The sequence below is a fragment of the Oncorhynchus mykiss genome, chromosome 17 (genome assembly GCF_013265735.2).
Source record: "Oncorhynchus mykiss isolate Arlee chromosome 17, USDA_OmykA_1.1, whole genome shotgun sequence".
Classification (NCBI taxonomy): Eukaryota; Metazoa; Chordata; class Actinopteri; order Salmoniformes; family Salmonidae; genus Oncorhynchus; species Oncorhynchus mykiss.
The window spans coordinates 51063276-51077345 of NC_048581.1; the positions used below are offsets into that span (position 1 = coordinate 51063276).

Consider the following 14070-nt stretch of genomic DNA (forward strand, 5'->3'; position numbering starts at 1 on the left):
TAAATTAAGAATCAATTAAGAATGATTGCGATCATCATCAGCAGATAAAGAAAAAGTATTTTAATGAGACGACCATGCATTGTTGCATACAGCACTAGTTGACATTTACAGTACATCTTCACAGAGATCCAACCTGGTCTCAGAGCATTTAGTATTACTCTGCATGTAAATCCGAGTCACTCCATTTAGTATGATATGCTACCTTTGATATCACATTATCACATGTATTCATTTGTGGATGTCCATCACCCATTTCATATGATTTGTTACAAATTAAAATTCATATTATGTGTTACGAATTTACAAAATGTACAATATGTTATGAATTTGAAAAACATACAATATGTTATATTTTTCAAAATGTATGATATGTTACGAATTCTAACCAGGTATCTAACGTTAGTTAGCTGGCTAAAGTTAGCTAGAATAGGGGTTGAGGTTGGGGTTAGAGTTTAGTTGAGGAGTTATGTCAAAGGGTTAAGGTTATAGTTAGGTTTAGCTAAAAGAGTTAAGGTTAGGGGAACGATCAGCTAAAAGGGTTAGGCGAAGTAGCTAAAATGTAGTAAGTAGTTGAAAGTTGCTAATTAGCAAAAATGCTCAAGTTCTCCTTGATGACATTTAAACTCGCAACCTCAATCGCGTTACACGCCCCACCCACCCTACTTTAGTTTATTTGAGTGTCCCGTATTTACATTTACTATGTTACGTCTAGTCTATGAGACCAGGCTGAGAGATCTGATGGGTGAAAAACATGCCAAAAATAGCAGGCTCAAAGCAGATACCCATTAATAAAAGTCATGGTCTATTTTATTTTCATGTGCAGACTTTTAGTAGGCTAACATACTCATTGACAATCAAAGCAGCGACACAGAATGCGAAATAGAGATGGTTCTGAGAGTTGCGGGGTCTATGGTTCCCCCTCAGAGAGGTCCATGAGGTTGGGGCTGAAGAAGTTTTTCATAAGTCTCTCCAGTGACCCCTTGTGGTTGTTGCTGGCCTCCCCAGATTGTGAGCCAGCAGAGTGTGGTTTGAGGGCAGGGGAGAAGCCCGGGGTGTAGCGCGGGATGGGGTTAAGTGCGGTGGGGGGCAGCAGGGAGGAGGAGCGGGTCTGGGCAGTGTGGAGACCCTCCATGGCACTGGACAACCAGATGAGTCTCTTCAGGCTCTGGATGGTCCTGCCACGGTCATGCATCAGCTGGTGCTCCGTTACCGCTCGCCTGCTGGAGTGGAGAGGAGGGGAGTAGAGGAAAGAGGAGGGGTGAGGGGGGCAGAGATATGTATTATTGAGCAGGGAGGGAGAGGAGTACAGTAATATCTTCAGGAAAATAATGTGATAGAAAGATGATAAAGGAGGAGAGACAAGGAGGAGAGAGCTGTAGTGTGTAGTTTGCTCGCAACAAATACAAGGTGTGAAAAATAGACTTCAGGAACTTTCAGCATGTTTAAAAGTATATATAAAAAACAATAAAGGAATTAACCTTAAGAGGAACCAGAGACTTACCTTTCATTCTCCTGACAGTGACCGACTGTGAAGACGACAAGAACCATGACAGCAACGGCCTGCACATGCTTTTGGGATACCAGCATCGTCTGCAGAGATCGAACGTTCACAAAAACTTCATGTAATTCCTCAAAACTCACTGGGGCCATACTTACGAACATTAGAAAAAGTTTCATTTCAAACGTTTTCTGCGTCTCAAAATGCGCGTCAGCCAATTAAAACCGTCGAAGTAGTTGCACGTGATCAAACGCTACATGTTAGCTGTTCCCATTACATAACCTGGCACATGTATCCCCATGCTAACCTGAGCAGTGACAGTGATTATTTCCTGTAACAAATTCTGCATCCTTGACTAGTGTAACAGGTTGAAGTTTGTTGTTCTTGAATACAGCCTTCTGCCTCTGTCAGTCAAAGGTGTACCTCGTTCTATTTAAGGGCGTGATTCTGAAATCTGTGCTTAACTTTTGTTTCAGAGTATACCCTAACAATGGTAAAGGCTGACATGTCATAGGAGGATGGGAGAGGCGCCCATGGTGCAGCGAAAATAGATTTGAATCATTAGTGATGTTCTATGGTGCCCATCTCCGTTGGTGCCGCTCTCCTTCTCCCCTGGCGTCCCCTCCTGGGTTGTTGGTATGTTTTGTATGTTGGCCGGAGTTAAACAACTTAAATATGATAGCTTGATTATTTAATAATGGGTGGTGGTGATGATGATTGAACTGATCAGAAGATTCTTTACAGAGTGGAAGGCGCTGAAGATGTTCCAGTCTAAACTTTCTATTGTGAATCACATAGATGTTTGTTTTATACCTGGTCTGTTAATTCCCATGCTCCACATTTAAAGAACCTGTGTTTTAGTTTCGGTAAATCCCCCACTTTATGTTTGACGACAGTCGGCAGAGAACGGAGCATTGGAATATTTTAAGCGTTAAATTAGATCATTTGAAGGTAATCTTTTTTAGCATAGACATGGGATAACTATAGTTTGAAGTATGCTTTGTGGAATGTAATGATTGAGTCGGTGGAACAAATAGCTTAGTTTGAGGTGACTACATATTTGTGGAATGAGTATGCTATTCCAATCTGTCTGACCGTCCTATTTGAAGAGTTTCAAATCTAAAAACAAAAGACAAGGTGGGATCTTTTTGGGGTTTGCACAATTCATTATGTGAGAAATGGCGGTGGAAACGCTTTCATGCGCAAATATTGATATAATAACCATCATATCGAAGTAAACTTGGAGTCACCTAATGACATTTTGTGTGGTCCTCGTACTACGACATGCCGTTTTAATAGGCTACAGATGAACTAAATTATGATGAACATCACAAGGTGGTAAAAATGCAAGGCGATGAGCTTGATGCACCTTTCCAATAAATATCGAGGGTCTTATTCTGGTGACATGATAATCGATCTTTGGCTGCCATTTGATAAATTGGAATAATCTCGCTCTCTTTTAACACGTTTAGATGGTTTTTCGGCCAGCTAACTTGTCTATATAAAATATGTTAGCTGACATGGGCTAATTGACTATACTAATCAAACTGCTGACGCACAACCAAATTTTGAAATTGCACCTTGTTTATTCTACTCTCCTTACTCGCAACAGTAATTTGAGGCCTGTACTGGGGGTAGGGGGGTTTGGTTGAACCGAGGGCCTTCAAAAGGGGGGCCAGTTGCCCATCCCTGTTATACCCGCAAGCTGTTGGTAGGAGCGCACCTGCCAATAGCAGTGGGCACGTTTGTTATATGACGCAACAATTTGTTCCGTGAGGTCATTCTACTGCCAATGTTTGTCTATGGAGATTGCATGGCTGTGGGCTCGATTTTCTACACTTGTCAGCAACGGGTGTGGATGAAATAGCCAGGTCCACTCATTTGAATGGGTGTCCACATACTTCTGTTCATATACAGTGCATTCGGAAAGTATTTAGACCCCTTGGCTTTTTCTAAATTTTGTTACGTTACAGCCTTATTCTAAAATTGATTAACTTGTTTCTTTCCCCTCTTCAATCTACTCACAATACTCCTTAATGACAAAGCGAAAACAGGTTTTTAAAAATGTTTGCAAATGTATGCAGCAAAGACAGAAATACCTAATTTACATATGTATTCAGGCCCTTTGTTATGAGACTTGAAATTGAGCTCGGGTGCAGCCATTTTCCATTGATCATCCTTGAGATGTTTCTGCAACTTGATTGGAGTCCACCTGTGGTAAATTCAATTGATTGGGCATGATCTGGAAAGGCACACACTTGTCTATATACAGTGCCTTGCGAAAGTATTCGGCCCCCTTGAACTTTACGACCTTTTGACACATTTCAGGCTTCAAACATAAAGATATAAAACTGTATTTTTTTGTGAAGAATCAACAACAAGTGGGACACAATCATGAAGTGGAACGACATTTATTGAATATTTCAAACTTTTTTAACAAATCAAAAACTGAAAAATTGGGCGTGCAAAATTATTCAGCCCCCTTAAGTTAATACTTTGTAGCGCCACCTTTTGCTGCGATTACAGCTGTAAGTCGCTTGGGGTATGTCTCTATCAGTTTTGCACATCGAGAGACTGAAATTTTTTCCCATTCCTCCTTGCAAAACAGCTCGAGCTCAGTGAGGTTGGATGGAGAGCATTTGTGAACAGCAGTTTTCAGTTCTTTCCACAGATTCTCGATTGGATTCAGGTCTGGACTTTGACTTGGCCATTCTAACACCTGGATATGTTTATTTTTGAACCATTCCATTGTAGATTTTGCTTTATGTTTTGGATCATTGTCTTGTTGGAAGACAAATCTCCGTCCCAGTCTCAGGTCTTTTGCAGACTCCATCAGGTTTTCTTCCAGAATGGTCCTGTATTTGGCTCCATCCATCTTCCCATCAGTTTTAACCATCTTCCCTGTCCCTGCTGAAGAAAAGCAGGCCCAAACCATGATGCTGCCACCACCATGTTTGACAGTGGGGATGGTGTGTTCAGGGTGATGAGCTGTGTTGCTTTTACGCCAAACATAACGTTTTGCATTGTTGCCAAAAAGTTCAATTTTGGTTTAATCTGACCAGAGCACCTTCTTCCACATGTTTGGTGTGTCTCCCAGGTGGCTTGTGGCAAACTTTAAACAACACTTTTTATGGATATCTTTAAGAAATGGCTTTCTTGCCACTCTTCCATAAAGGCCAGATTTGTGCAATATACAACTGATTGTTGTCCTATGGACAGAGTCTCCCACCTCAGCTGTAGATCTCTGCAGTTCATCCAGAGTGATCATGGGCCTCTTGGCTGCATCTCTGATCAGTCTTCTCCTTGTATGAGCTGAAAGTTTAGAGGGACGGCCAGGTCTTGGTAGATTTGCAGTGGTCTGATACTCCTTCCATTTCAATATTATCGCTTGCACAGTGCTCCTTGGGATGTTTAAAGCTTGGGAAATCTTTTTGTATCCAAATCTGGCTTTAAACTTCTTCACAACAGTATCTCGGACCTGCCTGGTGTGTTCCTTGTTCTTCATGATGCTCTCTGCGCATTTAACGGACCTCTGAGACTATCACAGTGCAGGTGCATTTATACGGAGACTTGATTACACACAGGTGGATTGTATTTATCATCATTAGTCATTTAGGTCAACATTGGATCATTCAGAGATCCTCACTGAACTTCTGGAGAGAGTTTGGTGCACTGAAAGTAAAGGGGCTGAATAATTTTGCACGCCCAATTTTTCCGTTTTTGATTTGTTAAAAAAGTTTGAAATATCCAATAAATGTCGTTCCACTTCATGATTGTGTCCCACTTGTTGTTGATTCTTCACAAAAAAATACAGTTTTATATCTTTATGTTTGAAGCCTGAAATGTGGCAAAAGGTCACAAAGTTCAAGGGGGCCGAATACTTTCGCAAGGCACTGTAAAGGTCTCACAGTTTACAGTGCGTGTCAGAGCAAAAACTAAGCCATGAGGTCGAAGGCATTGTCTGTAGAGCCCCCGAGACAGGATTGTGTCAAGGCACAGATCTGGGGAAGGGTACCAAAACATTTTTGCAGCATTGAAGGTCTCCAAGAACACAGTGGCCTCCATCATTCTTAAATGGAAGAAGGTTGGAACCACCAAGTCTCTTCCTAGAGCTGGCCGCCCTGCCAAACTGAACATTCGGGCCTGTACAGTAGAGTGGCCAGATGGAAGCCAGTCCTCAGTAAAATGCATATGACAGCCAGCTTGAAGTTTGCCAAAAGCCACCTCTGGTCTGATGAAATCAAGATAGAACTCTTTGGCCTGAATGCCAAGTTTGGAGGAAACGTGGTATCATCCCCACGGTAAAGCATGGTGGTGGCAGCATCATGCAGTGGGGATGTTTATTCAGTGGCATTGACTGGGAGACTAGTCAGGATCAAGGGAAAGATGAACGGCGCAAAGTACAGAGAGCTCCGTGATGAAAACCAGCTCCAGAGTGCTCAGGACCTCAGACTGGGGCGAAGGTTCACCTTCCAACAGGACAACGACCCTAAGCACACAGCCAAGCCAATGCAGGAGTGGCTTCGGGACAAGTCTCTGAATGTCCTTGAGTGGCCCAGCCAAAGCATGGACTTGAACCTGATCTAACATCTCTGGGGAGACCTGAAAATAGCTGTGCAGCAATGTTCCCATCCAACCTGACAGAGCTTGAGAGGATCTGCAGAGAATAATGGGAGAAACTCCCCAAATACAGGTGTGCCAAACTTGTAGCTTCATACCCAAGAAGACTCTATACATATATATTTTTTATACCTTATGTTAATTTTAGTGCTAAATGGATATTGATTACTGCATTGTTGGGTTTGGAGCTTGCAATTAAGGCATTTCACTGTACTTGTGAACATGGCATTTTAAAACATCTGGAAAGCTGCAATTCATTTTATGATACCTGAACATACTGAACAGTATAATTCAAAGCCATTTGCAAAATTTGCAAACAGTAATTTGGATGATTAAAAATAACACTTTGAAAGTCCTTGTTCATCTGAGGGCAAGTGTTCTTGTTTCAAACACACTATGCCATCTTTAGAGATCGGTTACTCAGAATACAAAGTAACATGATTTTCAACCTACCTTGGCTGTAGTCAGGGCCAGATTACCAAACGGGGGCCCCACCTCAAGGGGGCCCACAACCCCCCCCCCCCCCCCCTAGCAAAAGGTGTAAAATTACAGGATTACAACTTTCTCAACCCCATGGAAAAATGTGTAGAAGAACCAAAACTTAGCTTTAAAATGGCAAAATTCTCTCTCAGCTTCCTGTCAAAATGTGAACAAAAGCATGAGATGAGCTATAAAACAATACTATTTTTTTCTGCCCAATGGTAAAAAGTGTAGAATTGCAGGATATTAGCCGTTTTCTTAAAAAAAAAAGGTCTGTTCCTCGGGGCCTCAAATGCTGTAGTCCGGCACTGGCAGTAGTTGATTCAAGCAGGCAGTCACCCTTTCAAGACTTAATAGCCATGCTCTGTTACTGTTAGCATTCTCAGTAACACTTTACATTGTTATATAATACTTTGGTAATTGCATAGCAATGAGCTGAGAGTACACAAGGAATAGTGACTGTAATAATGCCATTATTATGTGATTTCCAAAGTCCTATGCCACAATGTTTCTATTGTAATCAAAGTTACTACACATGTGTAGTAACTTTGTCAAGTGTTACTGCATTACCTTTGTCTCACTCATTGTGAAATATATCTGTTAGTCATTTTGAAGCTACAAAAGTGGTCTGTACTAGTGTTGAGGTGATTCCATTTCCCTCAGAAATTGCGCTTATGATCATAGGGGTGGCAGGGTAGCCTAGTGGTTAGAGCGTTGGACTAGTAACCGGAAGGTTGAAATTTCAAACCCCGAGCTGACAAGGTACAAATCTGTCGTTCTGCCCCTGAACAGGCAGTTAACCCACTGTTCCGTCATTGAAAATAAGAATTTGTTCTTAAATGACTTGCCTAGTTAAATAAAAAATAAAATAGATTTAGACTAATTCAACTAACTGTTGTAGTTTTTGGTAGCCATCAATTACACCGTTTTCTCATTCAAATAACTTAAATATATTCAAAATATTATTTGTTTTTCTGAGACCTGTATTTGAATATAATTGTTTGGGTTGCCTATTAGTTAACTTTATATAAACTATTGTATTGGTCAGTGGCGATTTTAGCATGTAAAACTTTGTGGGGCATTTATTTTTATTTTTTGATGCACACCAGCAAAGCCACTACACTACACATCATAACACTAAACAATACATGAATTGCACTATAATGGTGACAAACCGTGCCAACAAACTGTTAGGGTTTACATAAAACTGTCCCAACAGCAGTCCCAACACCTTACCACTGCTACACCTGGCTTTCAGCGGAGCCTTGTCTGGCAGCGAAACAGTTAAATTCAGCCTCATTCACTTCCTGGCATATTACATGATTTATGCAGCAGCATACACTACACTTTTGGACTCCCATTGTTTTTCTATGCTCACTTGAACAGGAAGGTGTGGTGGTGGTCCTTCGTGGTCTGTCATTCTCTGGATTTATGGTGCTTTCAAGACAACTGGGAACTCTGAAAAAAAACAGGGTTGAATCATGATGACGTCAGTGAACTTCAGGAATGAGGTCCGAGTTCCCGACTTGCAATTCAGAGTTGGATAACCATTCAAAAAGTATTTTCCCAGTGGAAGCTCGTTTTTTTCCGAGTTTCCAGTTGTCTTGAACTCACTGAAGTCTGAGATTTGCAGTTGTTTTGAGCATGGCAGAAGTCATGCTGGATTGACAGCATGGCCAATGTTGAATGTTTATCCTTTTAAGCTTGGAGAAGAGACCATTAAAACCAGACTTGGACCACACACCCACTCCATTGAATAGCAGGCTAGTGATTGCTTTACAATGTTTGTAGTTAGCCAATGATTCCTTCCAAACCACTCTTTGTGAATTTATGATTTCCAACTTGTTGTGTATTGTTTGTGTCCAATGGCCGATGATCACCGAAACATTTGATCTATTATTTCTCTTCATATGACAAGAAATTAAAAGGATTTGCCAGTAGATTGCCTTGATTCATGATGATGAATGCTAGCTAAGATTTGATTTTGAAAGTATGATGTCCAATCAAAGCTACTGTAGGTATGTGATTTTACATCATTTTATCTGTGGCCAATGACTTTGAGCCTCCTTGGATGGGCATTTTCGAGCTCTATCCGTAGATTTTGTGGTGACATAGTGTCCCCATGAGTGACAGAACACTGAGCCAATCACAGCGCAACTATAGAACATTACCAACCCCTAGGCTCTGTAATTTCCGCTGGCTGCCCCACCACCACAGAAAGCACTGAGCTAGGCTGGAACACCTGCATTTTGGAGATTCCTTATATAAGAAAGAAAAAAAATAGACCATGTTTGTATGCAGCTTTATTAACTCAATGATTATTTAAAAAAAAAAAAAATGTTTTAACATTATTTGCAAACTGATTAATTCCAAAATAACGTGCAAAACAGGCACTAAACAGGTTTGGCTCAAAACAGGTGCTCTGATCCACCTGCCCTTGATGACGGGTCGCTACTGGTATTGGTGCATTATGATTTTGTGTGCGGCCCTGGGTTGGCCTTGGTTTTAGGGAGCCTCTGAAGCCTGGTGTGCGCTGTGGTGTTTGGGTGAGTGGGATTGAGATGCGCTAAGGAGCGGTACTTGGCACGGTTGTGTCCATAATTCCATCACAGTGTGTGTGGCTTGTGGCCTGGCGGCTGGGTAAGTAGGTTGGAGGTGTCACTGCCATGAGGGAAGTTGGAGGGGATGTTGCTGAGAAGAGTGCTTCTCTGTTACAGAGTTTATGGCTGCCTCAGTGACAAAACACGGTTGAGCATAGAGGGACTGGGCTCTTCGTTTGGTTTGGCTGTGGGGTGCAGGCCGAGAAATGGCCCATGCCATCAGTGTAACCAATGAGCGCGTAAGAGCCGCTACATGGTCAATCTGACATCGTCTGCAGTGGCCGTGTAGCATTTCCGCAGAAGTCAGAGCATTCTTACTTCTTGTGTTTCGCATATCTGTTGCGAAGGGAGTTGCCAAGGAAGTGAGTTTAATATATAATATTGAGATTATGGTTCTAACCATAAAATGAGATTTTTGGTTCTAACCACTGTGTCTTTGTGAGATGAGGAGCGGGTTAACGGATTATCTCTGCATGTGTGGTTCCCCACCGTAAAGTATGGAGGAGGTGTGATGGTGCTTTTCTGGTGACACTGTCTGTGATTTGGAATTCAAGGCACACTTAACCAACATGGCTACCACAGCATTCTGCAGTGATATGCCATCCCATCTGGTTTGCACTTAGTGGAACTATCATTTGTTTTTCAACAGGACAATGACCCAAAACACTTCCAGGCTATGTAAGGGCTATATGACCAAGAAGGAGAGTGATGGAGTGCTGCATCTGATGGCCTGGCCTCCACAATGACCCGACCTCAACCCAATTGAGATGAGGATGAGTTGGACCGCTGAGTGAAGGAAAAGCAGCCGACAAGTGCTCAGCATACAGTATGTGGGAACTCCTTCAAGACTGTTGGAAAAGCATTCCAGGTGAAGCTGGTTGAGAGAATGCCAAGATTGTGCAAAGCTGTCATCAAGGCAAAGGGTGGCAACTTTGAAGAATCTAAAAAATATACAATATATTTTGATTTGTTTAACACTTTTTTGGTTACTACATGATTCCATGTGTTATTTCATATTTTTGAAGTCTTCACTATTATTCTACAATGTAGAAAAGTCAAACTAATGAAAACCCTTGAATGAGTGGGTGTGTGTTACGTTCGTTGGATGAATTAGACCAAGGAGCAGCGTTGTAGGCGAATATCTTACTTACTGCGAGTGAGGTAGCACAGGACGTACTGGACTGAGGAGGCGCACTGGAGGCCTGATGCAGGTGGCACCGGGCTGGTGACACGCACCTCAGGGTGAGTTCGGGGAGGTAGCACAGGACGTACTGGGCTGTGGAGGTGTACATCAGGGCGAGTGCGGGGAGCAGGGTCAGGACGTACCGGACTGGTGACACGTACTTCAGGGCGAGTACGAGGAGGAGACACAGGACGTACCGGACTGGGGAGGCGCACTGGAGGCCTGATGCGTGGGACCGGCCCAGATTGCACTGGACTGGTGACACGCTCCTCCAATTGCCTACGTTGCCGCATACTCCTCACCAACTCCATTCTCCGGTATCCCTCCTCGCACTGTTCTACTGAATGCCAGACGGGCTCTGGCACTCTCCCTGGGTCGACCGACCCCCCCCCCACACACACACACACAATTTTTTGGGGGACTGTCCTTTGGGCTGTCTTTGTGGACACGAACCCCGGTGTTGTCGTTGTTCCTCCCTCGCTGCCTCCGTCTGCTCCCATGGAAGGCGATCCCTTCCGGCCATGACCTCCTCCCACGTCCAGGATCCTTTACCATCCAAGATATCTTCCCATGTCCAGGATGTCTGCTCCTCCTGGCCACGCTGCTTGGTCCCACGCTGCTTGGTCCGTTTGTGGTGGGATCTTCTGTTACGCTCGTTGGATGAATTAGACCAAGGTGCAGCGTGGTAGGCGAACATCTTACTTTATTAAAAATGAACACCGAAAAACCAACAAAATACAAAACGACCGTAAAGTTCTGCAGGCTACACAGCACCTATACAAAATCAAGATCCCACAAACTAAAGGGGGGAAAAAGGCTGCCTAAGTATGATCCCCAATCAGAGACAACGATAGACAGCTGCCTCTGATTGGGAACCATACCAGACCAAACAAAGAAATAGGAAAACTAGAATGCCCACCCAAATCACACCCCGACCTAACCAAATAGAGAAATAAAAAGGCTCTCTAAGGTGACAGTGATGAAACTTTTGACTGGTACTGCATATGGTTATGGTTCCCAAGTCAACTGACTGGTGATGAGATTTCATACCTTTTCGCTCTGTCTTTTTGCATGGTGGTTTGATATTTACTATCCCTTAAGTATCTCGAGTGTGCCTTTTGCATGTTATTTTTTTGACCAAACCTTTATTTATATGGTGTGTTTTTGCATTATTACCCTTTATCCTTATTTTATCCTTATTTCTTTCAGAGATTTTGAGTAGTGCTTATTTTACTTTGTGTCGAATATGAGGACACATTCCAAAATTAAGGTGGAAGGGATTGAAGTTTGTTGTGGTTCTTGAACACAGCCTCCTGCCTCTGTCAGTCACAGGTGCACCTCAATCTAATAATAAAAAAAGTAAGTTGATAGATGCGCCTGTGGCCCGTGAGTCAAACAGTAACATCATTTTGGATATTGAATAGCTCTCCATGTCTTTATGCTAGAGCCTTACCGTTTGATGGAGTGGCTGCAGCTCAATCACCTCTTTTTGCCAATATAAAGATTGCTTTCACAATCCCCATGTCAGGCGCAATGTTATCTGCACATGAGAGGATTCGGACAATAAAATTGTCACAATCGTCTATAAAATCTGAACCGTTTGAGCTACAAACTAATAAGTCACCAATATTGAAAGGTATTCAGGGGAGTCAACTGAAGGTAACCCATTATATGGCAAAGTGCATAGGGGGTCAAAAGTGGCACAAATAAAGTTACCCAACAGCTCTCTTTCTCCGTTGACATGCCCTTCTGGGTTGTTGGTAAGCAGGTTTTGTATGTTGGCCAGAGTTCAACAGAACTTAAATGGGATACCTTGATTATTGAATGACGATGATGATGATATTGATGACGGTATAACTCTGATTCCTTGGCCAGATGATTCTGTGCAGAGTGCTAAGCGCTGAAGATGATAGTTCCAGTCTAAGCTTTCTATTAGTCCTATTATGAATCAAATCTATATTTGTGTATTATACCTGGCCTGTTTATTCCCAGACTCTACTCCTGATTTGAAGAACTTGTGTTGAAGTTAAGTACTGAGGACTTCCCGCTCGTGTATAACAAAGGCGGTGTAGTATTGGCTACGGGAATAGATATTTAGGTGTAAATACCCCGCGCTACACTAGGCTACTACTGAAATGAGACAAAATTCTAAAAGGCATGTTTTCACATATGACAAAATCACACGTTTTTGCGAATCTGTTTCGTACACAATCCATGTGTTTTAATGAGAAAAAAAAACCCATAAAGGTCTATACAACATTTAAATGTATCGTACATCATTGACCATGGGTTCGAGCCCCCCCTCCCCATCTGCCATTTTCTTTTTTTTAAAGGAAAACACTGTTCACTTCTGGTCCTCGACGCTCGATTCAAATAACGTATATGTGGCTAAGTGGGTGATTATAATAATGGATATAACATGTTGTATACGGAATTGTAGGCCTAAACATCTACGTAATATAGCCTATAGTAGAGATGGTCATTTAGGTAGCGTTGCCAGTAGCCTGTGTGTTGGTCTGCAAGAGGGACTCCAGCAAGAAGCTCCTCATCAAATGTATTCGTAATCTTCATTTACAAGGTTTTGGCGGCACTTCTCTTCTCAACACACTAACACAATAAATGTAATTCTACATTTCAAAGAAAAAAATAAATACATATGAGTTTTGAGCCCATTCCACAATCTGCAACAATTTCAAAGAGCTAGGCACTCTATACAGAGCGCTGTTGGAGAAGTCAGTCAAGCGCGCATAATCTCATTGTTTCGGATTATCACAACGTGCCGTTGGACTTCTGTTAAGGGCGCTTTCGTGAATGAATGTTGGATCAGGTCCAACTATGCCAACGATTTTATTTGGCTGATATGAGATTTGAACCGGATATAATCCCGGCCAGCTGTGCAGGTTAGCGCAGAGCTCTGTTGGGAATAGCTAACGAATATATTTGATCTCTTGCAGCTACGTCAACAATTGTAATTAGCTGATGCACATTTTGAGACGGAGAAAATTGTTTAAACTGAAACTTTTTCTAATGTTCGCAAGCAATGGCCCAAATGAATTTTGCATCTGCATCCTACTGTCTCTCTGCCTCTATTTGCATATTCCTTTGAGAACGAGCAACATTTTCGGTGTTCTAATGTTAATCCATCGTTTAGGTGTTAATCTGTTCATCATCAATCAAACTCTCAGAAACACAAAAAAAAAGACATGTTGACTTTTAGTAATTACCAACTGGAGTAATACAGAGTTTGTTTGCATAGCCCTTGGAGAACACACAGTTTGGGAAACCTCCTTTTTGAATAAAATTATGTCATGCAGACATACATGGTAATAGCAGATACTGTGAAATAATGTTGAAATGTAATAACAGACTTGACACATTTAAAATGAGTTACCAAAGTGATTACTACGTAGTTACTCAATTCACAACATAATGTATGATAAATTCCTGAAACAAAGTTAGTACACACGCCCGGAAATCAAGAATCTCTAGTCAGTAATGGTCAATTCTAATTTGATCTCTAGCCAGTTTACCTGTGGGGAAATTAGAAGGTATCAAGGTGTACTTACATATTCCCTGATACAGCTATAGTCTTCCCTGATTCCTCAGACTCTTACTGTATTAGCCCCCAGAGAGGGTGACATTAACCTTTTATACCTCTCCCTGACACACGCCTGCACACACACCATAGC

The 14070-nt window shown here is 42.1% G+C and overlaps 1 protein-coding gene across 3 annotated transcripts; it reads right to left on the reverse strand.

Annotated features, from left to right (window-relative positions):
• Window positions 1-39: 39 nt before the first annotated feature.
• Window positions 40-14070, reverse strand: LOC110494054 (parathyroid hormone 4-like). Of its 3 annotated transcripts, none has more exons than XM_021568746.2 (3): window positions 13948-14070; window positions 1502-1590; window positions 40-1217 (listed from the first exon to the last, which is right to left on the reverse strand). In XM_021568746.2, the coding sequence occupies exons 2-3, from the start codon at window positions 1585-1587 to the stop codon at window positions 908-910; spliced, it is 396 nt and encodes a 131-aa protein (XP_021424421.1). In that variant the 5' UTR covers window positions 1588-1590; window positions 13948-14070; the 3' UTR covers window positions 40-907. The 3 variants fall into 3 exon arrangements, with proteins under 3 accessions (XP_021424421.1, XP_021424418.1, XP_021424420.1); XM_021568743.2 differs by having other exon boundaries at window positions 40-1220; XM_021568745.2 differs by lacking the exon at window positions 13948-14070 and adding an exon at window positions 10350-10405 and having other exon boundaries at window positions 40-1220.

Bases quoted from the DNA above. Each gene is read 5' to 3' on its own strand.
- LOC110494054 (XM_021568743.2), bottom strand. From the start codon at position 1,587: ATGCTGGTATCCCAAAAGCATGTGCAGGCCGTTGCTGTCATGGTTCTT. The intron at 1,221-1,501 runs GTAAGTCTCTGG...TCTCCACTCCAG, and splicing joins CACTGTCAGGAGAATGAAAG to CAGGCGAGCGGTAACGGAGC.